This window comes from Zootoca vivipara, chromosome 15 (genome assembly GCF_965207765.1).
Source record: "Zootoca vivipara chromosome 15, rZooViv2.hap1.1, whole genome shotgun sequence".
In the NCBI taxonomy this organism is placed as follows: domain Eukaryota; kingdom Metazoa; phylum Chordata; class Lepidosauria; order Squamata; family Lacertidae; genus Zootoca; species Zootoca vivipara.
This window is the reverse complement of record NC_142598.1, coordinates 20,522,937-20,548,497: the sequence shown is the minus strand read 5'-3', so window position 1 is coordinate 20,548,497 and position 25,561 is coordinate 20,522,937. Positions and strand designations below refer to the sequence as shown.

General features: G+C 41.4%; 3 protein-coding genes across 6 annotated transcripts in view; 1 reads left to right on the top strand and 2 right to left on the bottom strand.

Annotated features, from left to right (window-relative positions):
* The window catches only part of GTF2E2 (general transcription factor IIE subunit 2), a 28,974-nt gene extending 10,175 nt beyond the window's left edge, over positions 1-18,799 (bottom strand). Inside the window, exons 1-4 of one of the 2 annotated variants that reach the window (XM_035140922.3) lie at positions 18,636-18,799; positions 16,216-16,382; positions 2,364-2,455; positions 811-918 (exon numbers count right to left, since the gene is read on the bottom strand). In XM_035140922.3, the coding sequence (XP_034996813.1) occupies positions 811-918; positions 2,364-2,455; positions 16,216-16,378 (363 nt within the window). In that variant the 5' untranslated portion in view covers positions 16,379-16,382; positions 18,636-18,799. Of the gene's footprint in view, positions 1-810; positions 919-2,363; positions 2,456-16,215; positions 16,383-17,953 lie in introns of both variants that reach the window. The other variant, XM_088659056.1, reaches the window with a different exon arrangement.
* Positions 5,667-13,213, top strand: SMIM18 (small integral membrane protein 18). 2 transcript variants are annotated; one of them, XM_088659057.1, is made up of 3 exons: positions 5,675-5,797; positions 6,180-6,347; positions 12,589-13,213. In XM_088659057.1, exons 2-3 carry the CDS (start codon positions 6,188-6,190, stop codon positions 12,918-12,920), a joined length of 492 nt encoding a protein of 163 aa, XP_088515183.1. In that variant the 5' UTR covers positions 5,675-5,797; positions 6,180-6,187; the 3' UTR covers positions 12,921-13,213. The 2 variants fall into 2 exon arrangements, with proteins under 2 accessions (XP_088515184.1, XP_088515183.1); XM_088659058.1 differs by lacking the exon at positions 6,180-6,347 and having other exon boundaries at positions 5,667-5,797.
* Positions 18,800-19,568: 769 nt separating the features above from the next.
* WRN (WRN RecQ like helicase) overlaps positions 19,569-25,561 on the bottom strand; it is a 52,294-nt gene continuing 46,301 nt past the window's right edge. For both annotated transcript variants that reach the window (XM_035141053.3, XM_088659055.1), the window contains exons 34-36: positions 22,679-22,771; positions 21,950-22,090; positions 19,569-20,320 (exon numbers count right to left, since the gene is read on the bottom strand). In XM_035141053.3, the coding sequence (XP_034996944.3) occupies positions 20,201-20,320; positions 21,950-22,090; positions 22,679-22,771 (354 nt within the window). In that variant the 3' untranslated portion in view covers positions 19,569-20,200. The remainder of the gene's footprint in view (positions 20,321-21,949; positions 22,091-22,678; positions 22,772-25,561) is intronic.

Genomic DNA, 25,561 nt, shown 5'->3' with positions numbered 1-25,561 from the left:
AGTGATTGTCCCAGGAGACATTGACCTCTCTTGCCCGACTGTGGGAGCTCCCCTCCAAGCACCAGCTATTTTCCCTGCCCAAAGCAAGGCCCACTCTGGCCAAGTCAAGTTGCTACTGAATGGTGCTGATGGTGACCTGAAGACCCTGGTTCACTCAGAATGTCCCTGCTGGAAGAAGAGCATGAAGCTGAACAGCTTACAAACTCTGTTGCAACCAATAGGGCAAGGCAGGTGTTTCTGAGTAGGTGGGTGTGTTATATGGCAATAAGCCAGAGTTTTATTTTGCTAGCACATGTCTAGTCATTGATTCCATGAAGGCAGGGGGCTTCAGGGTGCTCTTTTTCTCAAGAACAGATTATATTTAGACTTTGCTAAACATTTAATTACTGTTTAAAAGTGATGGCATCTTTCACTCTTTCAGCCAAAGAGAAATATTTTTAGAGTATGTGAAAGTAAAATATGTCTGCAATTGCAACATTTCAGAATCCACATTTAAATATATGCAGATCTTTTAAGCTTTTGTTAATATAAAGCACTCAACATTAAAACTATTCCACAATTAGACATCAAGTTTTTAGGGGAAATGTAATATTAAACATTACAGAAAATAGAATCACAATAACTTGGACCAGTATTTACCAAATAGTAATTTAACAACTTGGTAAGTTTGTCTCTTTTGATAGCTCATTAAAGCTCTGTATGACAGCTTCTTACAGCCATACGATCACTGAACAATATGAGTTAACATTTGATAAAAATGCTTATTTGAACTGGCCTTATCTTAGAAGTCTGAATAGTTGCTTTCCTTACCTCACTCATTAACCATTGTTTCTGCTTCAGTCCAATATCTAGGTGCTGTGTTTCATCCAAGATTTCTTCCAAAGTTAATGGGTGTGTATCACCACGCTGGTGCCGTGTCTAGGGAAAGAAATCATAACTGCTTTGAGTTGCTATTAATTTTTTTAAGTAAAACATTAAGAGTACATAAACTATGTGCTGAAGTTGGGTAGCAATAAAATGCAATTTCTTTTAGTTAAAAAAACTGAGACACTATTCACAGATTCAGCTCCAGTAATTTACCTCTCTGTATTTATTCTTATTCTGCATGTGTTACAATCAAATCTATTAATTTTTTAAAATATCAACATATAAATGCTCAGGATGCTGTGTACCAACAAATAGGCCAGTGTTGAATTACAAATGTGTTACAACAGCATTTCAGCAACACTGCATTTCTATTACAGGAATTCAGCTGCTAGGTTTTGGATCTTTATTGATAGCCCTTCTAAAATTTGAAATGGTACCTATGCTCATAGGAAGGAAAACAGGTAAACAGGTGGGTGAAATCTCAAGATCCAGGGCACATTGACCTGCAGCTTGGCTCTTACCCCAACCAGCCTGTACCAAGTAGCTCTCCCGCTTTGCATTGGGATAAGAAGCTCCAATCAATTTAAGTTGTGATAGCACCATACTGCACAATGTAGTTAGACCTTCTACCAAATGAGAACAGAACTGCAGAGTCTGACCAGCAGATCCAAATGCAATAAACGTAATCTTACTCTGTCCACAAAATTACAACTGGTCCAGCAGGTCTAATTAGCCATTGGACTATAGCCTCTCACCCATTTTTATTGTATGAACTAAGGTATATATATTAATTCAGATAAATAATGTCCTTACTGTAACTACAATGAAAATTAACCTGTACAAAATTATTATTGCAAGCCAGGTGTTAGCCACAATAATACTTTTTATCTCATTGCTGCAAACAATGAGATCAGAGTTTATATTTTAATGTCTGTGGTTACATAAAAATATAGTTACTGTGGTTACATAAATATAGTCACAGATATGTCATGTACTGCTATGCAAAAGAAGAAAAGACTAAATCCTTACTTCAGTGTCTCACATTTCCTTTATGCCTACTTATTCACCATTAAAACTAGCACTTTTAACCCGAGGTTTAAATAGTCTGTGAGAAGCCTATAAACAAAATTGCACCTCTCAATTTCTACAGTCATTTCTGCACAGGGAACAAGGTTTCCAGGATACCAACTGTCAGAGGAAATCAATCAGCTTGTGGTTGTTGTGTGCTGCTAGGTATGGTCATATTTGTGCTTGAATCAGAAGCCTTCAAGGCAGAGCTTAGCTTATACCCTACTCCCATTTCCCACTTTTAAGGATTATGCAGGAAACTATAGACCTCAGTTGGCAGGCAGAACAGTATCCTCCCCAAAAGCAGTAGAGTTATGCCTGAAAGATATATGTCATTTTTTTGCATCTAGCCATTTTCCTTGTCACATACAATTAATATTGCTGCTGAGATTTATTGTTCTAAATAACCGGAAACAAGATGATTATACCTTCATATAATTCACTATTTTTGCAAGGACTCCAAACTTGTAGCCAGATCCACCAGAAAGGGCTTTCAAGTTAAAAGATCCATTGCTGTGATCTGCAAAGGAAAAACATGTTCTCATTTAGGTTAAATATACCCTTCTGTTACCATAACCACAAAGAAAAAGCTACGAGCAATACCTAGCAGTTTTCATATACATTACAGTACAGTATTCTCAGAAACAGCACTTATTACATGTTTGGAGAAACAAAGATTTTCAAAGCACATTTCATTATCATAGGAGTGTTGTTGTTTAGTCGTTTAGTCGTGTCCGACTCTTCGTGACCCCATGGACCATAGCACGCCAGGCACTCCTGTCTTGCACTGCCTCCCGCAGTTTGGTCAAACTCATGTTCGTAGCTTCGAGAACACTGTCCAACCATCTTGTCCTCTGTCGTCCCCTTCTCCGACAGAGGAGTAATTGATAAAGGAGTAATCTTTATCAATAAACTGTTTGTGACATTTTAAAGCAGAGTAACTCTTTACAAATTATGTTACACTGGGAGTTTTGCCAAACTTGGCAGCCTTGGTGTTAACGATATTTACAGATTACAAACAATGAACCTCAGGCCTTCCACACAGCATGAATGTGGTTCCCTGCACATGCAGCTCTGCAGAAGACATATTCCACAATGATAAAAAGCATGTAAGGTAAATCAGTAACACAGGTAGGGCCAAATGTTTTTTCCCCCCAGACACTTCAGTGGCATGGTGACTGCATGTGAAGGGGACTGCTTCAACCAACTAGTAAATTATTATTACCATATTTTATTGATTGCATTCTAAACAACCATCTCTAGGTGAAGCACATGAAAGATAATTAAAAACAGTTAAAGGCACAATAACTGAAACTATACTATCTGATTGTGTTCATTAGCATTACCTATCTCACATGAGCCTGCCCAGGCAATTCCTCTTGAGTCCTCCTGCCTTCAGAAATGAGGCAGGGGAGCATGAGAAACAAGGCCTTTTGAAGCACAACAGCACACTTAAGGAATTGTCTTCCAATGAATATCCTCCACAAGCAATGAAAACCTATTCTGGATAACTTTTGAATACTGATGTTTTTATTCTGATACTGCTTTTTAATGTATTTTTCTGCTACTTTTTTACAGTACCTTATGTGATTGGATTCATATATTGTTTATTGCATCTTTTTGGAGGGGAAATTTATTTCTCCAACCCCTTGGATCAGATGGTGGGAGAGACAGGAGGACGAGAGAGGAAGTCCTGTTGCGCAGGCAGAAATCCTTACACTAACCAAACAACTTTATTAGGTACAACCATCTGTCTATAAGGGACCCAGGTGGCGCTGTGGGTTAATCCGCAGAGTCTAGGGCTTGCTGATCAGAAGGTCGGCGGTTCGAATCCCTGCAACGGGGTGAGCTCCCGTTGCTCGGTCCCAGCTCCTGCCAACCTAGCAGTTCGAAAGCACATCAAAGTGCAAGTAGATAAATAGGGACCGCTCCGGCGGGAAGGTAAACGGCGTTTCCATGTGCTGCTCTGGTTCGCCAGAAGCAGCTTTGTCATGCTGGCCACATGACCCGGAAGCTGTCTGCGGACAAACGCCGGCTCCCTCGGCCTATAGAGCGAGATGAGCGCTGCAACCCCAGAGTCGGACACGACTGGACCTGATGGTCAGGGGCCCCTTTACCTTTTATCTGTCTATAAGGCAGCTGAGGGTCCACCGGACCCAGAAAGAGCAGGATATGAGATGACATACAGTAATAAATAAAATCTCCCTAATTGTCCCATGCCTTACAGAGAGTAAATAGAAATTAAACTGCCTCCCAATTTCTCTAGCACTAACCAAGCCAAATAAGCATATATTTTAGATCCCACATGCAAGAAAAGGCCACTGAATTCTTTAGGCTCTAAAAAGTTGCCAGCTCTCTCAAATCCTCCCCACTAACATTCACTCTAGTACCATAAGCCCATTGGCCCTAGGTTTCCAATAGCAAAACCATTTGCTGAACTAGGGTTGCCATATTTCAAAAAGTAAAAATCCGGACACAAAAGTAAAATAAAACAAAAATTTAGTTTTGGAATTATTTTAAAGGAAATTTGCAAAAAAAAAACCAACCCTATACTTCCGACATGGGTTGGCATACGTCCAGATTTTCCTGGACACTCAAGAGATTTCTGCCCAAGCGCTGTTACAGAGGGCCGAATCCCGGCTGTATCCAGGAAATTCTGAACATGTGGCAATCTTATCTGGATTAATGTGTTAGAAAAGACCATTAACTAAAAATAATGTTACCACATCTGACCCAGTGGAAAGTCTTTGCAATTATTGTATCAAACAAAGTGGCTGAGTGAACTGGATAAATATATTTTAGATTGATTTAGGGTAAAAATCAGACTCCTGGCAATGAATGAAAATTTGAAATTTATCTCAGTTATTATGCAGTATTCACAGGCTGATTTTGTCTACAAACTGTACCCAAGGAATCTCATAATAGAAAAAGACAATAAAAACAAAACTACACACAAAACCATCAGTAAATTATTAAAATAATGTAAACAGACTATAACAAAGGCAGTAGTTAATTAAATAATGCTACAATGAAACAGTCTTCTGTTCTTATGGAAAGGCAATCAGTGATTGGGTCAGGAGTACCTCCATAAGGAGACTGTTCCATAATCCCTTCCCACAGCCAAGAAGATTCTACTTTCTCATGCCCCCTCACCATAATTCTGATGGTACAGAGTTCTTGAACATATTTGTATAGTTGAAAGCAAATTTAGTAACCCCATTCCCAAGCCATTAAGCTGTTGTTGTTGTTGTTGCTTTGCTTTATTTCAGATTGACCTAGCTTTGCTCCTTCTTTTAATTTAAAAAATGGTTTTTATTAAAGGATTTTCATAGTTAACAATGTCTCTGTTTTCAATTCATAGTCCTTTCTTCAGGTCAGTTATATTAAAATGAAATATTGATAGTTTCTCTTCCTTGGTGTACTCCTACTGAAAAGGTAAGGGAAAATGTACACCCAAAGCTACTTTGCATGATGGTTTTTTTAAATCACTTTTATACAAGCAGTCAAAGTGATAACAAATTCAGTTTTCTTCCCTAAATGGTAATATGAATCCACTGAAACAGAACATTGGCATTATTTTCAGATATATTTTGTGGGAAACAAAAACATAAATTTCTAATTTTCCAGAGGTTATTCTGTTTTTGGCTTATTTCTTTTTTGTTGTTAATAATCATCTTTGGTATTTTGCTAGCTGCCTTAAGCTGCTAGAAAAACAGCCTACAATATTTTAAAGAAAGACAGAATAACAAATTTGGACACTATTTGAAGAATTCAAAACATATTGTAATTCTCATAACTATCACTTGGTCTTCCCTGTCTACTTCAGCTATAGAAAGGGGTCAGAAAACAACAAAAGAAAAAGGTAAATATATACAGATGCAATTCACAAACTACTGCTGTAGTTTCAAATATTTCAATGCCTTTTACCACAAACGGTTGACAAAGCAGAAAAGACAAAAGGTGTGTCTGTGTGAATGTACATATAATATATGAAAAATTAGACCAGTCAGTAATTTTTCTTCTATTAAGATCCTGACTAGTTATGGATGGTTCACACCAGCTTGGTATGTCATTAAAACAGCAAAGAAACCTGAAGGCGTTAACACAATAAGTGCCTTGCTCAGATCAAAGCAAAAGCACAAAAGGCCATATTATTTATAAATATATTTAATGGTTAAAGGAGCTTCTGGGGAGAATGGCAAGGCAGGGGAAGAAGATCTAGACTGATACCCTCTACATTTCAGATTTATGAATGATTTCCTCCTCGAGTAGGGGTCTGATGCAAATGAGCATAAAGGAAGTTGTCAGCTGCATTCTGCTTCAGCCAATAGCAGCAGAGCTCCATTTTAGCTGTACCAGAGGCTGTATTAAACAGCAGATCAGCACTGTTCCAGCATCCTTTCTAAAAAGAGGTAGGTTTATACCTTTTTTAAACTGTTGTACAATTATTATCTGAAGGCAAAACAGATTTTTTTAAATAAATCAAAGCCTGCAAGACCCCCATCTACAATTTTATTTAAAAAAATACAAATTGTTTACTTTCTCTTGCATCTAAAGCTGGATTATGTGCTGCTTAAATGCAGAGTCGCTTGTCTTGTGCTAATAGAGAATCTTACCATCTGTGCATTCATGAAGAATTGATGACCATCCATCTTACAGAAAGCCCAACACACCCAGATAATATTCTGTGATCAAAATTCCTTTGAGGCGTCGTGTGACCTACTAATTAATCTAATTTTGCCTGGTAAAAACTACTGTTAATTAATATTAAATAAGGCTGTGCTAGTAAGATTCTTTTGTCTTCAAATTGAAACTATTGCTAAACTGCACAAAAAAATGCTATTAATCAAACCCACTAAGCTGGAATCTTAGACTAGCCTTAACCCTTAGCACTTAGCTATTGTACGTCTTCTGAGATGGATCGCTGACATATTCAATGGGATTCTGCCAGTTCAAGTGTGAAGTGATTATTGCTTTGGGCTGCAATCCTATAGCCTCTTATTTGGGTACAAGCCCTGCTGAAACTAGAGGGACCTCAGAGTAAACATGAGCTGTTAAGTTTTATGTTGCACTGATTTCATTTAATATTACAATTCCATGCATGTCTATTCAGATGTAAGCCCCACTGAGTTCAATGGGTCCTACTCTCAGATATGTGGGTATAAGACTGCAGAGAAGATTGTCCTTAAAAGTGATTTGTCGTATGTTTCTTTATGGAACTTCTTTAAAATGACCTAGAGAACCTACTTTGCAAGTCATGTGCTTTTACTGCTTTCCATATGGCTAAGTAAAAATAAGTCAAACAGAAAGTAGATACAAAAAAATCATAAAATATTTAACTGTCATTTGATTGTGTGGGCACACAATGAAGTGCATACATACATATATATATATTCACCTTACTGTAAAACCAAACATTTTGCTTCAGAATTTTAATCTCAAGGTAGTAAAAGAAAGAACCCTTCCAAAGCATAATTGACAGCATGTAAATGCCCATTCTCAAAACAATCAGTATTGGACTGATACATTTACTGATTTACTAAGCACCATCATGTCTTTATAGCACATTCTATCAGGGCTAATCCTCCAGGCACAAGTAATATTTAAAAATAAAAGGCAGTTACTCCCTTGATAGCAATGTCCGAAGCTCTCTTAAATAGTTGAACTTCACCTAAATATTATTGAAATGTGTTATTTTTTAATATTTGTACAAATTTTTAACAACATAATACCACCAGTAACAATCATTAATCTGATTGCAATCAGGTTTTTTAACCACTGCACTCTGCTTTTTCAAATAAAATGAAACATAGTCTCATACATTAATCACCCCCCCCCCAAAAGTCAGGTTGCTGATATCTAGGCTAAACAGATAATATAGGATTCCTTTCACAGAAAAGCAATCAGTAGGCAACAATACCTTTATGACCTACGGACTCATCAGGTTTTTCTAATAATTTAGGCCATGCACTTTGCTCATAATTTTATACTTCCCAAGCTCTGTTGCCTCTATTCACAGCAGTAAAATGTTGGATCCTATGTAGCTACGTGTCAGTTGTGGCTAAACAGGAACCTTCAAAACATGGCCCAAATCTCTTTCACTGCACTCTACTGCCATCATTGGGCACAAACACCTGCTGGGGCACTGTGGGCAATTAGGTGTCTTGTTTTCTTTCCTGTATCTTGACAGGATCAAAGTACAATAGAAATCCAAATGCCATTTTTATTGTGGGTGTTTTGCTTCCTCTTTTCTCCTGCTCTTGATAATTTGGAGCAAATTGTAGGTCCTGCTTCAAAATTAAATTGATCAAATTAAGCTCATTGCAGTTCTTTCCAGAACATTCAATAAACCCCAACACTTTTAGCTATTCATGTTCATATTTTCAACACACAGCTGGGAAGTCTATGTACCAGTGGAGAGCTGGAAAGGAAAGCTGTTCTCACTAGTTAAGACTCTTGCCTATGTCTATGTGTAGTGTGTTACCAAAAGGTTTTTTTTGTCTCCACTAAAAATGCCTTTGGAAGAAATGACAGAAGCTCTCCATAGCCAAGTCCAGCCATCTTTTTGTGACAAGTTTTACCTGCTGCCAGGGTTCGAAATTAGCAGAGTGCCAGGTGCATTTTGTGCCTAAATATTCTCCATTTGTGAGCACCTCAAAAAGTCTGGGTAACATTTTTTGCGCCTGGCTGACACTCAAGGATTACTGAAATGTATGTGCTTTGAAGTCTCAAAGTATGTGTAAAGGATAGACAATATGTTAAGGAGTTTAACAATAAAGAGTAGAATGTTTTGAAAACGAAAGTATTATACCAATATTTTTACTGTAAACACCAATCTAAACATATATTAACAATTTCTGCTAAAAATGTGATCTTAACAATGTGTCACTTGTGTGAATTCCATGTTCATGCTTATCAAAATAATAAATAAAAAGTGTTGCCACCCCACCCCCGCAGTGGCAGCTAGATGTTCTGTTTTGGAGCCCATAACCTACGTCCCAGGAGCCATTTGGCTCCTAGCTTTTCTATCCCAGTTTCTAACACTGCCTGCTGCCCAGTGATGCCATGTGAGGTCTAGCCACCTCTAAAACTGATGAGCCTAGCTGTGGCTCTTACTTCCAAGACCATTCTTCCATCATGCACTAACAAGTAGGCTCTTTTCTCTATGTTGATTTTTCTGATGGGGCAATTTCCCCAAATCCCCCCTGCAAGGCAGAAAAATCCAGCAGATGGATGAGTAGACCAGTGGGTGAACTGTAGTCTACCACTGCCTTCATCGAAGACACAAAGGCAGTATCAATACTCTCCTATTCTACAACAGGAAGAGGGCATGGAGAACATTAGGCCCCTCCCAAACAAGATGATCAAGCTCCTCAAGCTCTGGATGGGTAGCTCAAAGCTGTAGCGGTGTAGCCCAAAGCTCTCTTGCATTTGCTACTGAGGCTTTATGTGAGTGGAGAGTGGGGCTGTCATGCAGCTGAAGAGACCATGTTGGCCAAGACATTTCAATATTACTTTTCTGGTTGATGTTGAGCAGAAGGAGCTTAGAGGCTTGGGATCCATGGCATTCCCTGCCTGTTGGGGGCACAGATAATAAAGCAGAGCTAGAACAATTTTGGGAGTAGTTCTAATATTGAGACAGCGGCCCCAATGGCCTCTATTAGGTCTTCTCTTTTGGCGATAGTAGCTGTGGGTTGCATGTGGAGAATGTCACAAAGGAGTGTGAGTTGGGGTTTGCCAGCTCTATTCAATTCCCCACCCCCATTCTGAGCTCTCTCACTGGGTTGTGGTGGTGTATGCTTGCAGGTGAGGAGTCCAACGGGAGTTTGCTTCCGACAAGGAGACAGGATTTCTCTCTCTCTCTTGAGATTTGATTGGGGAAGCCTCTCCTCAACCAAGTCAATCCAGAATTCTGTCTTCCCAGGCCCAGAAATGGAGACTTTCCCTGTGCCAATTACTGTCTTTTCTCTAGAGATCTCAAGAGAAAACAGAGATCTCATTTTCAAAAGATGTATTTCAAGTTGAGAGCCACTGGTTTAGACCATAAAGAGTTCAACATTCTAAGCAAATAAAGAGAGAGGCACCATTATAAATCTGAGAGTATCAAACAAATAGCACACAATGCAAAGTTATTTGGACCTTATTGTGTTAATCAAACTCATTTAAAAAGAGAACTGTGATGAATAGCACTAGTCTACGTATTACTCTTTAGGTAAAAACATGGGCTGGAAAAGGATTCTAGCATTTGTTTTGACCTGGAGAGTATGACTGTCATGGCAATGACAATTTTTGTTAAACGTCCAATAAATGTTATACATTCACAAAAGCAATGTCTTCAATGATGCTCAGAGCCCTTTAAACAGCAAGATATCCTTCTGATTTTAATGCTTGGCTGTTATTTGTAGCAAAAGCTGCCATTTCAGAGAGTTATATGAAGTGACCAACATTAATCTGTACTACTTGGATTACTATGACCCAGAGGACATACAGGCCTTGTTCAAATGATCAGATATTAGCTTATTCGGCTGAAATGTGTGCTAGCCTTTCCCCTGAACATGCTGCTCCTCCCTTTCCCTCTGTGCAGTGCACAGTAATTAAACCCAGAAGTCTCTCATTGACCATAGTTCTAAACCAAGAAACTGTTGTTTTGGAGTTTTTAAACAAGTCATGGTAAGAAATTGATTTAACACCTTGGTTTGTTCTGAACCTAGGAATCAGAGGGCTAAAATCAGCAATGCCTAAATGCAAGCAAAATGGACTTCTGTATGCACCATGAAAATTTTCTTTCTTCTTGTCCCCCCCCCCCAAATACCAGTGGCGTAGCAAGCCACCAGGACAACTGGGGCGGCAAATTGCCATGCACCTGGGGGGGGGGCGTCGCCGCTACGTAACGATGCATGCGTGTTACGTAATGCCGCATGCGTCGTTACGTGGCGGGGGGGTGGCGATACCCCACAACTTTATGATGCATGTACAGCATCACGCTGCACAAGCGTTGTTACGTGGCGGGGTATCACTGCCGCCCCGGCGACTCCAAAACTGTGCGTCTCCAACTCCAAAAGCCCACTCGGCGGGGGGGGGGTGTCACTTGGCGCCCCCACCCCCGTGTCTCCCAAACCGAGCCTCCAGCCTCCCGGTAAAAAGTCCGCTCGGCGCCACGGGGGTGGGGGTGCCAAGTGGCACCCCCCCAGAGTGGAACCCGGGGCGGACCACCCCCATTGCCCCCCATTGTGACGCCCCTACCCAATACAGCCCCAAATCTACTTCAAAGGTCTGAGATACTATTAGTGCAGATTTGGAAAGGGATGCGGGGAGCAGAGGGGAGTAAAGGGAATTTCCATTGTATGAGTAGACATTAATCTAGACACATTTCTCAGTGGCAAAATATTCCATGAAGATTGTCATTGGCTGTGTTAGCATGTAATGCTAACTCATGATTTGTTTAAGCCACTGTATGTCCAACAAATAACAAATTGTCTCACAGATGGGCAAACATGGCTTATTTCTTCAATGATTGGTTTGTTTTCCAGCTGTTCTTGTCTCATGCCTCAATAGCTTAGTGAGTGGGGTGGTCGTACAAACTATGGCTAAGCAAGGATTCAGACATAACATCCAAGCATAGTCAATAGGCAAGCTTCTTAAGCCAACAATAAACCATGGTTTTACATCACACTTTGTTGCGAGAAAACAAACAATAGTCAGCCTGCTGATCTAGGTTTGGACATTCAAACAAACCACACTTTGGCTAAATGAACCATGGTTTAGCATTATGTATAAACTAGCCATTGTACAGCTGGCAATTTACCTTTTTATTTCATAATGGTGTCATTCATTAGCAAGATCAAGAGTGAAATCTGCTTGCTTCCTAGCCCTATAGCAGTCACAGAGAAAACTTCTACTGATGCTTATCCACAGGCAACTACAATAGTAGCAAAGGTCACTGCCTAGGACTGCTCATTACTTCATCTAGTTTACTGAAGGAACCAGAGAATTTATGCTTTAAGAATTGGCCTGCACAAGTGCTTTTTAAAACTATTTTTTTGTTTTTCAATAGTTGCCGTTACTTCGTTTATCTTTCTGTTTTACAGTACTTTACTTTTTAAAAACCCTGTAGGCTGACCATGTTACTGGATGAAACTGAGAGAACTGTTCAGTAAATTGTTCACATTTATACACACTTTACCCAACATTAAAAATGATAACAATTACCATTTTGTAAGTTAATTGGGTTGGTGGGGGAAAAATAGGTTAACTTGTTTTTACAATTTGCAAAATGTCAAACCTGCTTTTTGTTCTAATGAAGTTGATTTCAAAATACATGACAATTATTTGACAATATCAGCCCAGTCAGATGTCTAGTCCTATGCATGACTGATGCAGTCTTGCGATACAGTAAGAAACATAAAGTAAGCACTATGATCCAAAACTTTGCTTTATTTGAAATAAAACTGAAAAGATAATGTACCTGCAGCTCAACACCGTTATATTAAACTATAGCAAGAAACATGAACAGACAATTAGCCAATTGAACAACACAACCTTTCTCAAACTATTTACATAGAAAGTTCTATTTTGTTGGTGACAGAAAAAGCATAAAAATTTAACAACAAAGGAAAATCACCATCTTTTCTGTTTGTATATTTCAACACACAGAGCTGGTGCAGAGACTCAACTTGGAAGACTCTCTCAACATGGCAACATTCAACAATAGCCGTTGGAATGAAACTACATCCCTCTACCAATATCTTGGTTTTCAAGTGCAGAAGATTTACCCTTTCCATGACAACTGGAACACTGCCTGCTTTGTCATTTTGATCATATTTATATTTACTGTAATATGTTTGGTGGTGCTAGCTTTCTTATATGAGCTGCTTGACTGCTGCTGCTGTGTGAAAAACAAAACTATGAAAGACTTGGAGAATGAACCAAACCCTGTTAGATCTATGATGGACAGCTTCAGGAAACGTGAAACAGAAGTGGTGTAGCAATGGACTGTTTTGCTAGCACCTGCAGCAAAACCTATGTTTAATATTATTATAATAAAGCTGCTTGCAACTTTTGACCAAGCAAGTCAGATTCTGCTTAGCCTTAAATATCATTATTAGCACCATTTTTTGTTCACTGGTGGATAGAAACTTGAAGAGTTTACAAAATGCTTAATACTGGATGATCAATCACAGTGTTATGTGAAAATGGATTTTATGTAAAAATGATTTCTTCGTTGTTTTACAATGGAAACCTGTTGACTAGATGGGAGTAAAATTTTGTTCATCTGACCAATTATATCTACTGCTTAATTTATTTATTTTAAAAATAAATATTATTGTCATTCAATCTTTCTTTCCCAAGGCAGGCAACAAGTAATAACATATAAAAAGACTACCGTAAGTGCATAAAAACAGCAGAGACAGTAAAACATAGCAGCAAGACTGATTTTGTTTTTTAAGTATTTGTCATAGTCTGAAAGCTTATCAAACCCTAAGAAGTATAGCAACACAGAACCATTTTAGAATTCTGCATACCTAAAGGTATTAGATGAGCAAACAACAATATTTTTTATCATTTATGTAGTACATTTCAAGTAGTTCAAGTTCTTCGCATATTCATTATGGTATAAGCCTTCCATCAGGGAATGAGTATAGGAGTGGCTAACATTTGGGAGTCCAGATGTTGCTGGCCTACAACTCATGTCATCCCTGACCATTTTATACGGCCTTGCTGGCTGGGGCTGATGGGAGTTGAGAGCACAACAACAACTGGAGAGCCTCTGGTTAGCTGTCCCTGGTGCAGAGAGAGAAAATTATGTTAGCAGGGAGGTCAAAAGAAAATGAAATGCATTAAATACTGACAGTGAAAAATACATGAGATTTTAGCTGTGTGTAAAATAATTGTAGAGACCATTCAAGAAGTCGTTCTTGCATTGGTAAATTAATTACGACCTGTAATTTACCAACTCAATGACATTTTTCAACAATACTGCAGTTAATTACTGCTGTTGGCATTTTTTGTATTCCATCTCCTCTGACCTCACTGCTAACATGTTTTTCTTTAGACACCACAATATATATAATATTCTGGCAATCCAGGGTGACATTCCATGTATATGATGAAAGCATTATACTATGAAAGCTAGCCTTATGCCAATACATGAGTTCGAAAGCATACTAGCGCTACTATCAACTGTATTGCATATTTGTCAACCCTGCAACTACACAGTAGGGCTGACAACTTGGTTAAAAACATGAAAAACCCAACAGTATGTGCTCTGTTTTGTTTTACATTTGGAACTGTCAGGCAAGGAAGGAACTCTGTTAATATGAAAACGGCACTTGACTTTGAGAGGATTTAAGCCTTACAAGGAAAGCAAGGCTGGCACCAAATCTAAGTTGGGTTCCCACCTCCACCAAAACCTGTACAACACACAGTACAACTTGATGCCATGACATCATTACACTGTGAGGTCCCATTGCTGCCATCCAATTATGCAGAGCACGGGAACACAGCATGGTGATGACAGGACAAGTAATTCTTGGCAGCAGGCTCATGTAACATTCAGTTCTGCAATCTGGTATAATGAGGTGGGGGGAGGAAACGACTGAAGTGATTCTGCCATGGGGTGAGTGGTAAGCAGTCTTTTCCTAACCACAGGCAAGTCTCAGTGAATCCTAAGCAATATTCAACACTGAAAGTTACAACTGCTTAGCTGGCTAATAGGACTCTACATCAACAGCAGCACCAACTTTGCAATTCTTAGTATCAGCCCTGAAAGTGTATGATCATTGACTTGAGGAAGGAAGTCTGGAGGAAAGAAAGAACGGCAATCATGCAACAGGAGTTGGCCGAATGATGAGGCTTGCTTTATTAGAGCATAGTGTTACTCTATTCCTTTGTCCAACTCTATTCCTTTGTCCAACTGCTAGTGTCCAACTGCTAGTGCCCTTACTTCACTGCTCCTATCTTGCCTGCATGGGCTCCTATCACCAGCTGCAAAAAAACTGCACCTCCAACAGAAATTTCAATATAAGCCAGGGTTAATTCAATCTCTCACATTTCTAGATATAATATACAGTAATTAACAGCATAAAGGCCCAGAAATACTGGAATCTTAACTGATGATTTTTTTTTTCTTTTAAGAGTAGAAATACACAGTAGCCTCACTCATGTGACTGGAACCTGTATAAAAAAACCCTATAAACCCTAACAAAATACTATCATGAGAGCTAGAACCACTTTAGCAACACAGCTCTGCTGCATGAAAGTTCAGAAAATATTACTTCTCTCTTGAAGAAACACCACAAACTGAGAAAAACAGTCCCTCAGTTCCATTTCTGTTATGTCAATTATTATTATAGTATTTTTTTTTGAGAAAAGGAGTATGGTCCAACTTCTCCATCCCCAAGTAATTAACTGATCTAAATTGCTCCCGGCCCCCCACCGCAGAACTGCCATTAGAAGAAACATACAAGGTGCCCTGGTTTGCACATTATCTGTTTATTTATTTACTGTATTAAATTCATATCCTGTTCTTTCTTCCAATGAAGCCCAGGGCAGCAAAAAAAAGTGATAAAACATCTTAAAAACATTAAGCCACAATTAAAATATGGTTTAATCTGAAAGAACAGTGAGCTTGTGAATACTACTAAAACTGCAGGCATTTCACTCCTCCCCCACTGCCAGGATCGAACCATAGCCTGGCATGTTGTGTTGTTCAAATATAGGCTTATGGGTTGTTTTCCTCCAAAAAATTGAGAAACCAATGGAAACCAAGGTTTATTCTTGGCTTGTCACTTGCAATTTGTTTGGAGAGATATCAGCCACAAACCTGGGTATGGCAGAGTGGCAGCAGTAACTGTTAGGTCCAGTTGTGGACGACTCCGGGGTTGCGGCGCTCATCTCGCTTTACTGGCCGAGGAAGCCGGTGTACAGCTTCTGGGTCATGTGGCCAGCATAACTAAGTCGCTTCTAGCGAAACCAAAGCAGCGCATGGAAACGCCGTTTACCTGCCCGCTGGAGCGGTACCTATTTATCTACAGTACTTGCACTTTGACGTGCTTTCAAACTGCTAGGTTGGCAAGAGCAGGGACCGAGCAACGGGAGCTCACCCTGTCGCGGTGATTTCAGTAGCATGTACCAGCACACTGCACGTTCACATTTATTTCAACTGTGGTTTATTGTGACACGTTAATCAGATTGTTACGTATACATAAAGCTCAATGACCTGGAAGGATAGGACATAAGAAAAAAGCTTCTGCTTAAACTCCAAAAGCAGAACCCACAAACCTGCATTCTGTTTTGAGCTTGATGATCCACCCTGCTCTACCTTTGTCTTCTTCTTCTTAGAAGATGAGGAATCAGAAGAGGGTGCTGGACGTTTTTCTACAGCCGGAGTACAGAGTGCTCGTTTTTTGAAAAGTTCTCGCTCTCTTAGCAAGCTTGGATCCATAATTCTGTCAAAAAAGGTGAAATACTAGTGAGAATGTGTTGTACTTATACAGAGCTTTACATCATATATAATGGTTGTGTTCAGACATTGTCAGCTGCTAGCATGTGAAGAGTTGTCTTCACCATGGGTTGAACAAGATCCAGCTAGCCCAGGCATAGGCAAACTCAGGCCTCCAGATGTTTTGGGACTACAACTCCCATCATCCCTAGCTAACAGGACCAGTGGTCAGGGATGGTGGGAATTGTAGTCCCAAAACATCTGGAGGACCGAGTTTGCCTATGCCTGAGCTAGCCAGTCCTACTCTATTTCCCTCAGAGGACATCAGTGGGAACTGTCGCCTAGTAGGCAGAGGCTGAAGGGCAACACCCTAAGAATGAGGGTAGAAAATGCCACCTTAATAATCATAGTACCACAGGATTGTCACATTATTTCTGTTCCTAATACCACACTTGAATTTGATTTTTATTGTTGGAATATTTTGTAAGCACTCTGAAAGTTTCCATGAGTTATAAAGCAGGATATAAGTACTGTAAATAAAGAAAACTAAATTATAGCGCAACACTACAGGGAAATGTCTGGGTGAACTTCCAGCCTGTGTGCTCACTCCTCCCTCAAAAAGCTTTAGCTCCTATTTTCAACTAATCTTGGTTACTTATTATGTATGAACACAGATAAATTGTGGTTGTGTTAAGCATGTTTTAGGAACCAAGGTTTATGATCCTGGCTCAGTCCGCTAAACCATAGGAAACCCTAACAATACAGTAGTTCTTGGTTCAGACATAGCATGTAATCACGATTACTTGAAAATGGAAGCCAAATCTTACGATGTTTTCCTCACGAACCACAGGAAGGTGAATGCTCAGCAGCTCAAAGCAGCTGCTCAAAGCACTATTTCATTACTTCTTGGCTTAAATCCATGCCGTAAAGCTCATAAGCATTATCTTCAAACTGCAGATGCAAGGCTGAAGATAGCATGTTGCCCAAGACCATCTAGTAAGTTTTCAGCAGAGGCAATATTTGAATTGTGGGTTTCCTGTATCACATATTTAGACACTATAATACACTAACTTTCCTGGTCACAAGGGCTCCAGAGTTTCAGGTAACTGGCAAGTGTGTGCTCATACGCACAAAACTTTTTATTAACTATGTCTTGCTCAGCCCTGAAGGACCACTTCAAGACTAGGAGCCTTCCAAGACTGCTAATTCCAAGGCAACATCCTTTTTTATTCTATGTTCAAAAGGGAAATGGACAGCTGAAGAGTTGTAAGTCAGCTTTCCCCTCATCCCAAGATGAGTTACCAGGTAAAATATTCAGAGCAGCATCTCTGGCGGGAGTCCACAGTTACACTTGGGAAATACAGAGGACTTCACAAGAAAGTTAAGGTGAGCGAGTGAAACACGCTGGAATATTTGCATATTTCGTCCCCGAAACTGAGGTAGTGGCCCTGCAAACCATTCTTCTCTCAGCCTGAGACTTCTTGTAATGTGAGGCAATAGCACCGCCTACGTTACAGGGGTATTAAGCATTACCCAGCTATTTGTGCGAAGAGTTTTGAAAACATATGGGTCACACACCTACTCTACGGAGTGAACTGCTGGCGGTATTTATCCTTGAGGAACCCTGGAAATGGTGCAGAAATCGTCAGGGAGCCCCTGTGCGCAACCACAGAGCAAGATTTTTTAGGGTTCCCCGAGGAAGGGAGCGACAGTCCTGTCGGGCGGAAGATGGTTCCTCTGAAGCGTAGCACGAGAGAAACTTCCCTCAAAAGCGGGGGGGCCCACTTTTCACTTTTCCTCAGCTTCCGCACGGCAACTGTGTGTCGGGTTAGACTACCCAGGCTTCCCCCAAAGGAACTCCCTGGCAGTTTGAAGAAGCCGCTCCGAGCTTCCTCCGTTAAGAGGTCGGTCGGCCGCCTTGCGCGCGCCCCTCCTCAAAAACCGCCCCTCAGTTCAAAAACCACAAGACCCCAGTGTTGTTGTTGTTGTTGCTTCAACTGCTTCCTGCTTTCCCCATGCCCGGAATACTCCCGCTTCCACAAGTGGGTTGGAAGGAAAGGGGGCTGCCCTGCTGACTCCTCCCGGGGAGGTGGACTGCCGGGCTGCCCCCTCACCTTCTCCCGAGCCCGCCCCCCATTCCAACCACCCCCCCACCTCAAGCTCTCCCACGAGGCAAACAAGAGTGGCCGCCGTAGCAGCCGCCAATCCCATCCCGGGGGTGCCGCAGAGCGCGCGCGCCCCCGCGCGCCAAACCACTCACCTCGCGCACGAGACTACCACAACGGCGGTAGACGGGTAGAGTGTGGGGGTTGGGGGGGGGAGTTGGGAAACCAACTTGAGCCCTGAGGCTCCTGCTTCGCTATTGGCTCAGCTTCCTAGCGCGCAGGTCTTCCACCGACATTTCCCATCCTGCTCGCTAGGCGCGACGTGACGTCGCCGCAGCGATGCTTTTTTGAATATGAACCCGGAAGTACATCCCTACGTTGCTCCGGCAACGGAGAGGTTGGAACGATCGTTTGAAAGGCGCATGCGCGGAGCAAAAGGGTTCCTCCTCCCCACTGCTATTACTGAGTGATCAAGTAGAGAAAGCGTATTGGTTGGCATACAAGGTGGAGGGTGGGATTAAGGCGGGTCTTTGGGGGGGTGCAACTTAATTTTTTTGCAGGGGTCTTTCAAAAGTACGTTTTGTGGGCATGAGGAATTCAAATCTGCTATCATTTTTGTGTTGGAGAACATTTGGACGGCTACATTTGATGAAGCACATAAACTGGAGAAATAGCTTTTGGTGGCTCCTAAATTTTGGAACTTCCTCTCCAAAGGGTCTTGCTCGGAGACCCCTTTATTATCACTTAGGCGTCAGATGAAAAGAAATTCTGTTTCTGTAGGTAGGCTCTTAAGATTTAAATACTTCAAATACATTAAGTATCCATGAATTCTGGAGAATAATGAGATAAAAAGTCAAATTTGGTGTTTGTAAATAGAGGAAGGAGGGTGGTTTTTGGTCCTTAAGGAGTAAGGGTTAAATTATTTTAGGTGGCAATTCATTAGAAAATACCTATAATTCTTCAGCATGGATATGAAAATAATTTTTAAACTTCAGTCTACTTCTCACCATCTACCTTCATAACTGGGCAAAACCAAATAACTTAATTAAAAACAAGTTTTATTTACAGTATAAGGAAGTGTCAAAAAATAGTGCAAATTAAAGAAAATAATTTATTAACAATTTAACAATATTCATAATGGTTAAGAAATCTGACAACCACTTAGTTATGCACCACAATATCCTGCTGTTGGGTTACATTTTTTTGCCTTCCTTAAAGAAATGGTCACAAAAATTTTAAAAAGTGGGATTGCCCATTTTGTGCAGCAATAATCCTACTGATATTATTAACAGGGCAGCTGCAGAAGACAGGTGCTACATGCACTGTTCCCAGGCTTCAACTGTTCTTCGAAGTGTACTCTGTGCCCCCCCCCAAGTTACTGAAACTCTTCAACACGCCAATATTCAGTGGTACATAAGAGGTGCAAGCCTTGCAACACTGTATAATCTGATTTAATCCACTGCTCTTTTCTTCTTCTTCTCCACCTCAAGGTTCAAAACCTGGTAAGCCCGGCATATGAACCAACTCAATAATTGGGGCTAATTTTAAGCCCATCCAGTCATAAGTTTGTGTAGTAAAAAATGAACAGTTTTTCCTCTCAACGTTCTGTATTTTGAAAAAGAGATGCCTCACTGAGTCAGACTGAATGAAGAAAGTGAATGAAGTATAAAGCTTTGATCCAGTTTTTATATCTAAACATAGTTTTATGGTATTTCCATGTTCAACCAAAGAGCCCTTTGCTTCCTCCGGCCTTTGATTTCTTGGAAGTATTACGAGGAACAGTTTCTCCTGAAGTCCCAAACCATCCTGGTAACTTCCTCTTTGAAGGCTGACACAATGTCTAGAAAAGAAAAGAAGAAATCAAACACATTTCCCCCACTATTGCATACCACTATTTACGCATACTGTCAACTGCCTGTGTTCCTACCAGCCTGCCTGTTGAAGTGGATATAAAGATACATCACTCCACACTTCTATCGACTTCCTTGGAGTGTCCCACAACCTTTGTTTTGCACTTTTAACCTCTGTTACCTTGACAGGCACCCCTTCACAAGGAGCTGTTGACATTTCACTCTTACTTTCCAGTTCCCAAAACATGTCAGAAAGCTTCAAGGACAGATACTGGATTAACATCCCAGTGCTAAATCAAAACAGCCAAAGCAAAATATTCTGGCTGGCCATGTCATTTGTGCCTTTCTGAGGTCAGATAAGGAGATGGAATGCAGACTATGAGAGTCACAAAATGCAGGCACACAAAAACCAAGCCTAATACTTTCTATCTAAAATGGGTCAGCAAAGTTTTTGTGGCTTGGTCCACTTCACGTTCCTGCAGACACCGCGGTGGGCCGGAGTGTGCACACGCAGCCAATGGGAAACCGGCCAACGTCGCAGAAGGCGGTCCCCGCTCTGCTCCACGCCAGTTTAGCGTGGCGCATGGGAGCCAACCGAGTGGGCGGCAGGGGTCCATGGGCTGCTTTAAACAACCCCCAAGGGCTGCTTGTGCCCCATGGGCCTTAGGTTGATGACCCCTGATCTAAAAGGTTAAATGCAAATAATTTTGGGACAGTTACCGTAGAACAAAATCAATATATTTAAGATTTAATTTTCAATCAAATATCACAATTTTTACATCACTACTTTCTCCAGAAACCTAATCAAAACTATGGATGATTAAGGGCTGCCTCTCCCCATATGCACTGACCAGGACCCTGCAATCAACATCTGAGGCCCTTCTTTGTGTGCGTCCTCTATGAGAAGTCTGGAGGGTGGCAACACAAGAACAGTGGCTCCATATTTGTAGAATGCTCTCCCCAGGGAGGCTTGCCTGGCGCCTTCATTACATATATTTAGGCGAAAGCACCAGGCGAAAACGTTTCCCTTCAACCAGGTGTTCGGCTGTTTAACATTCTATGGCTTTTTAAATGTGTTTGTGGGAGAGGGGTCATTGGTTTGTTTTTGTTTTATTATTTATTCTGTATTGACATTTTGTATTTTTCTGTTGTGAACTGCCCTGGGATCTTTGGGTGAAGGGTGATATACCAATTTAATTAATAAAGATGATGATGATTTCAGCCATGGTTTGGAATTTGCATTTGTTTGGGTTCCTCACTTCCACCCTTGTGCGAGAGGGAATGGTGAAACTTTGAATTCTGAGCTCTTGAGGGCAGGGGAAAGCCAGGAATTTGGCTAAGGGAGAATTTGGGAAAGACTGCCTTCCTAGATTGCTGTATGCCATACCCACAAATCCATTCAACAGGGTGGGGGACAAGATGCCAAGCTACAGGGGCTACACAGGGAAGGAGGAGAGATGACAAGCAATTCCTTGTGTGGTTTTAATAAACCAGGTCTCTACAGGACACTGGGATTGCTGTTACTCTCTTGGTTCTGTAATTTATTTAAAGGTGTGGTGCAGAAGGAAATTCTTACCACAGTAGTTACAAATGTAAATATGATATATTGCTCACATTACCTGTGACTGGGAATCGGTAAAGAGATCTTCTTCCTCAGCACTGAGTGAAGTCTGATTCCATGAGGCCAATTTGATAGAGCTCTGATAGCTCTGGACATTCTGTTTAGCGCCAAGAATTTGCTCTTCATTATTGCTTTGTGCCTTTGAAAGAAAAAGAAACCATGACAAACATTCCACTGTCTACTGAACGAAAACACTGCAAAATAGAAAATGATTTAACATGAAAATCAGTCACAGTATAATGTTGTGCACGTAACACTTCCTACTGTTCATTTGGCAATTTGAATGACCAAACATTCATTGTTTACTGAAATATTGGATATTGCTTTTAAGGAACAAAAGCCTGCATCACATGTGCTTCACCTTATCATTAAACAATGAGCACCATGTACACTGCAATGCTTTCTTCAACTATGTTAAAACAATTAGTTGCCGAAAAGAAAGCCGACAACCAAATTCTGTGGGAAAGCTGTTCTACACAAGGAAATATATTCAACAATGGAACACAAGAATCAAAGGGGAAACCAAAAGAGAGAGAAAAGAAAATACAGAAATAAAATTACATCAACCTAGGGCGGGGTGTGTGTGTGTGCTGTACCCCAGTTGGATTCCAAAACAGTTAACAGACACATAAAGAATAATAGGATTTTATTACATAGGGGTTTTTTTTATGGATACTTAGGTTTCCTGGAATTCTATCCCATTCAAAATTATGTCAGAGGTGATTACCCAAAATGAAGAATCTGTATGTGAGGTATCTTGCTTAATATTTTCACTGGGCCCAGAATCAGGTTTTTGTACAGTTGACTTTACTGGAAGTTCCTTGAAGAAAACCAAGAAGTGTATCAATACATTGGTATGGCATAACTGTGGTTGAAATGTACTAGATTAAAAAGTGCAAAATAGAGTCGCATCAAAAGGAAGAGGAAATCCTTAAAACTGATCATTCCAGTCCCTTTGCATCATAATTTTGACCCAAATTGGTTCCTCAATGCAATGCATTCACCGTCTCAACCCTATTTTCACCTTTCCAACCTTGTTTCCGAAGCTGCTTCTCTATCCCATTTGGCAGCTCTGCTTTGCACTGATTTTACCATCAACTTCCTTGTCCCCCCATCATAGAATCAGATGATTCTATGATGGGGGGACAAGGAGGTTGATGGTAAAATCAGTGCACTAAATTATGAAGCCACCAGCCCCTTATATTCTGCAGCCCGTTTTTGTACCCTCCTTTCGTCTTCACCCTGATTTCCATGCTAATTTTCAAGCTATAAAGAGCCAGCAGCTTAGAAATTGGATTTTCCCACGACCCTTTATTTTTATAAGACCAGCAGGTACTTAGTTTCATGGAGTGGATAATGAAGCTGGAAACCTTTTTTAAAAAAAAATCTTGGTGATAAGGGGGCACTAGCCAGGTTGAAAACTCTGCCTCCTTCCCCACATGTAAGTCATTGGAATGGGCTTCCCTTCAACATCCAAGCAGAACAGTTCAGGAGGTTATCTGGGGGCTACTAAAGATTTTTATTTGCAATATGAATATATAACATATGTAATAATCACTAAGATCAGAGTGATTTTTCCTGTGTAGTTAGCACTACACAGTTATTAATACTAATCAAGCATAACTGCTATACCAGCAAAGTTAGAATTTTACTGGCCATGAGAAGGAAGCTGGAGTAACTGGAGTTCACCCTTACTCCCACTAGGTGCAGCTGTGGAGCCATGCTTCTAAAAGAAAACAGTATTATTACATTTTCCTTTCAAAGAGCTCAGGTGGCAATTAGTCCTCTCTCTCTCTTTACTTCAGACTCTTGTGAAGCAGTGGATACCCTGAAGAAGTACTTGGAAGTCAGTGATGGGCTCGGGTGAGAGCTAACAAAGTGAACCACCAGAGCTGCTGGTGAACAAGTTTGGCAATCCAAGGATGTCCTTCCAGAGCAGGCGGTGCTCCCCTTTAAAGACCTGGTAGTGGCAGGGCCACCACACAGCTTGATGGCATCAGTAGCTCACAATGCTCAGGCATAGGCAAACTTGGCCCTCCAGATGTTTTGAGACTACAATTCCCATCATCCCTGACCACTGTTAGCTAGGGATGATGGGAGTTGTAGTCCCAAAACATCTGGAGGGCTGAGTTTGCCTATGCCTGTACTAGCTTCAGCTCAGGGGGCCTCTATGCCCTGTCTTGGAGTGAGATGACCTACCCAGTGACATAGCGACAGTTGCCGACGCCCCAGGGCGCATGCCGGGGACGGGGCACACGTGCACCGGATGGGCATGTTTGCACTGGATGGAGGTGCTGTATGTGTCCCTGGTGTGTGTGTGTGGGCCCAGCCCAGCCAATGCCACCAGTGACCCCATCCCCGCCAGAGCAATGTGGGGTTGCGCTGACTGCCCACCTGTGCAAGGGGCAGCCTGGCCGGCCAATACAGCCCTCGGCGGGTAGAGGAGCACTGGATCGAACCATACTAGGGTAACCTGCATGGAGGCACCTAGTTTGTGCCCCTTCCAAAACTGCACCCAGCGCCACAGCCCCCTTAATGCCCCCCCATGCTACACCCCTGGACCTGGATACAAGTCCTCATCTTCTAGTTACATCCAGACTCTTGCAATGCATGTACATGGGACTGCCTGTGAAGTGTCCAGAAACTACTTTTCCTCCAACATGCAAGAGCCAGATAAATAATAATAATAATAATAAAATAATAATAATAATAATAATATTTATTTATACCCCACCCAGCTGGCTGGGTTTCCCCAGCCACTCTGGGCAGCTTCCAAAGGAATATTAAAATACAATAATCTATTAAACATCCAAAAGCTTCCCTAAACCGGGCTGCCTTCAGATGTCTTCTAAAAGTCTGGTAGCTGTTTTTCTCTTTTGACATCTGGTGGGAGGGCGTTCCATAAGGCGGGTGCCACTACCGAGAAGGCCCTTTGCCTGGTTCCCTGTAACTTGGCTTCTCGCAGTGAAGGGAACCGCCGGAAGGCCCTCGGCACTGGACCTCAGTGTCCGGGCAGAACAATGGGGGTGGAGACGCTCCTTCAGGGACTGACTGCTGTGAGCATATTATCCAATAACTAAGGGAGCTTCAAGGGAGCTGGTTTGGCTTTCAAAGCTGCACATGGTTTTAAGTTTGGCTAAGCATGTTGTCCAAACCCAGGCTTGTGCTTAAACTCTCTCCCTACTAACTACAAGTTTTTTTGGGGGGGCGAGGTCTTGGTAAGCCATGGTTTGGCTTACTGTGCCCTGCAAAGGCCACTGTGACTGACACAGGCAGAGAGTTGTGCTTGACATTGGGGGGGGGGGCGGTAGCCTGACGAAACCCATGCAGTGTTTGTGACAACGGAGGCATCGCGTGCATGACTGTCGCATCGAGAGCGGCCAACCAGGCCTCCTCCCACTGTGACATTCACCCGCAAGGCCGTACTGGTCAATGCAGCATTGGGAAATGCCCGGGGCGACTTCCTGCCAGGCTACAAAGCATCAGGAGATGCCCCACAGCCGGGGGCAACATCCCGCCAGGCGATGCAGCATCCCAAATTGCTGCAGGAATAAGGGGAAACAGAGAGAAGGGAAATTAACACAGTTGTCCATCGCTAGGCAATGAAACA

Bases quoted from the DNA above. Each gene is read 5' to 3' on its own strand.
- SMIM18 (XM_088659057.1), top strand. From the start codon at position 6,188: ATGATTTCCTCCTCGAGTAGGGGTCTGATGCAAATGAGCATAAAGGAA. The intron at 6,348-12,588 runs GTAGGTTTATAC...TTCAACACACAG, and splicing joins AGCATCCTTTCTAAAAAGAG to AGCTGGTGCAGAGACTCAAC.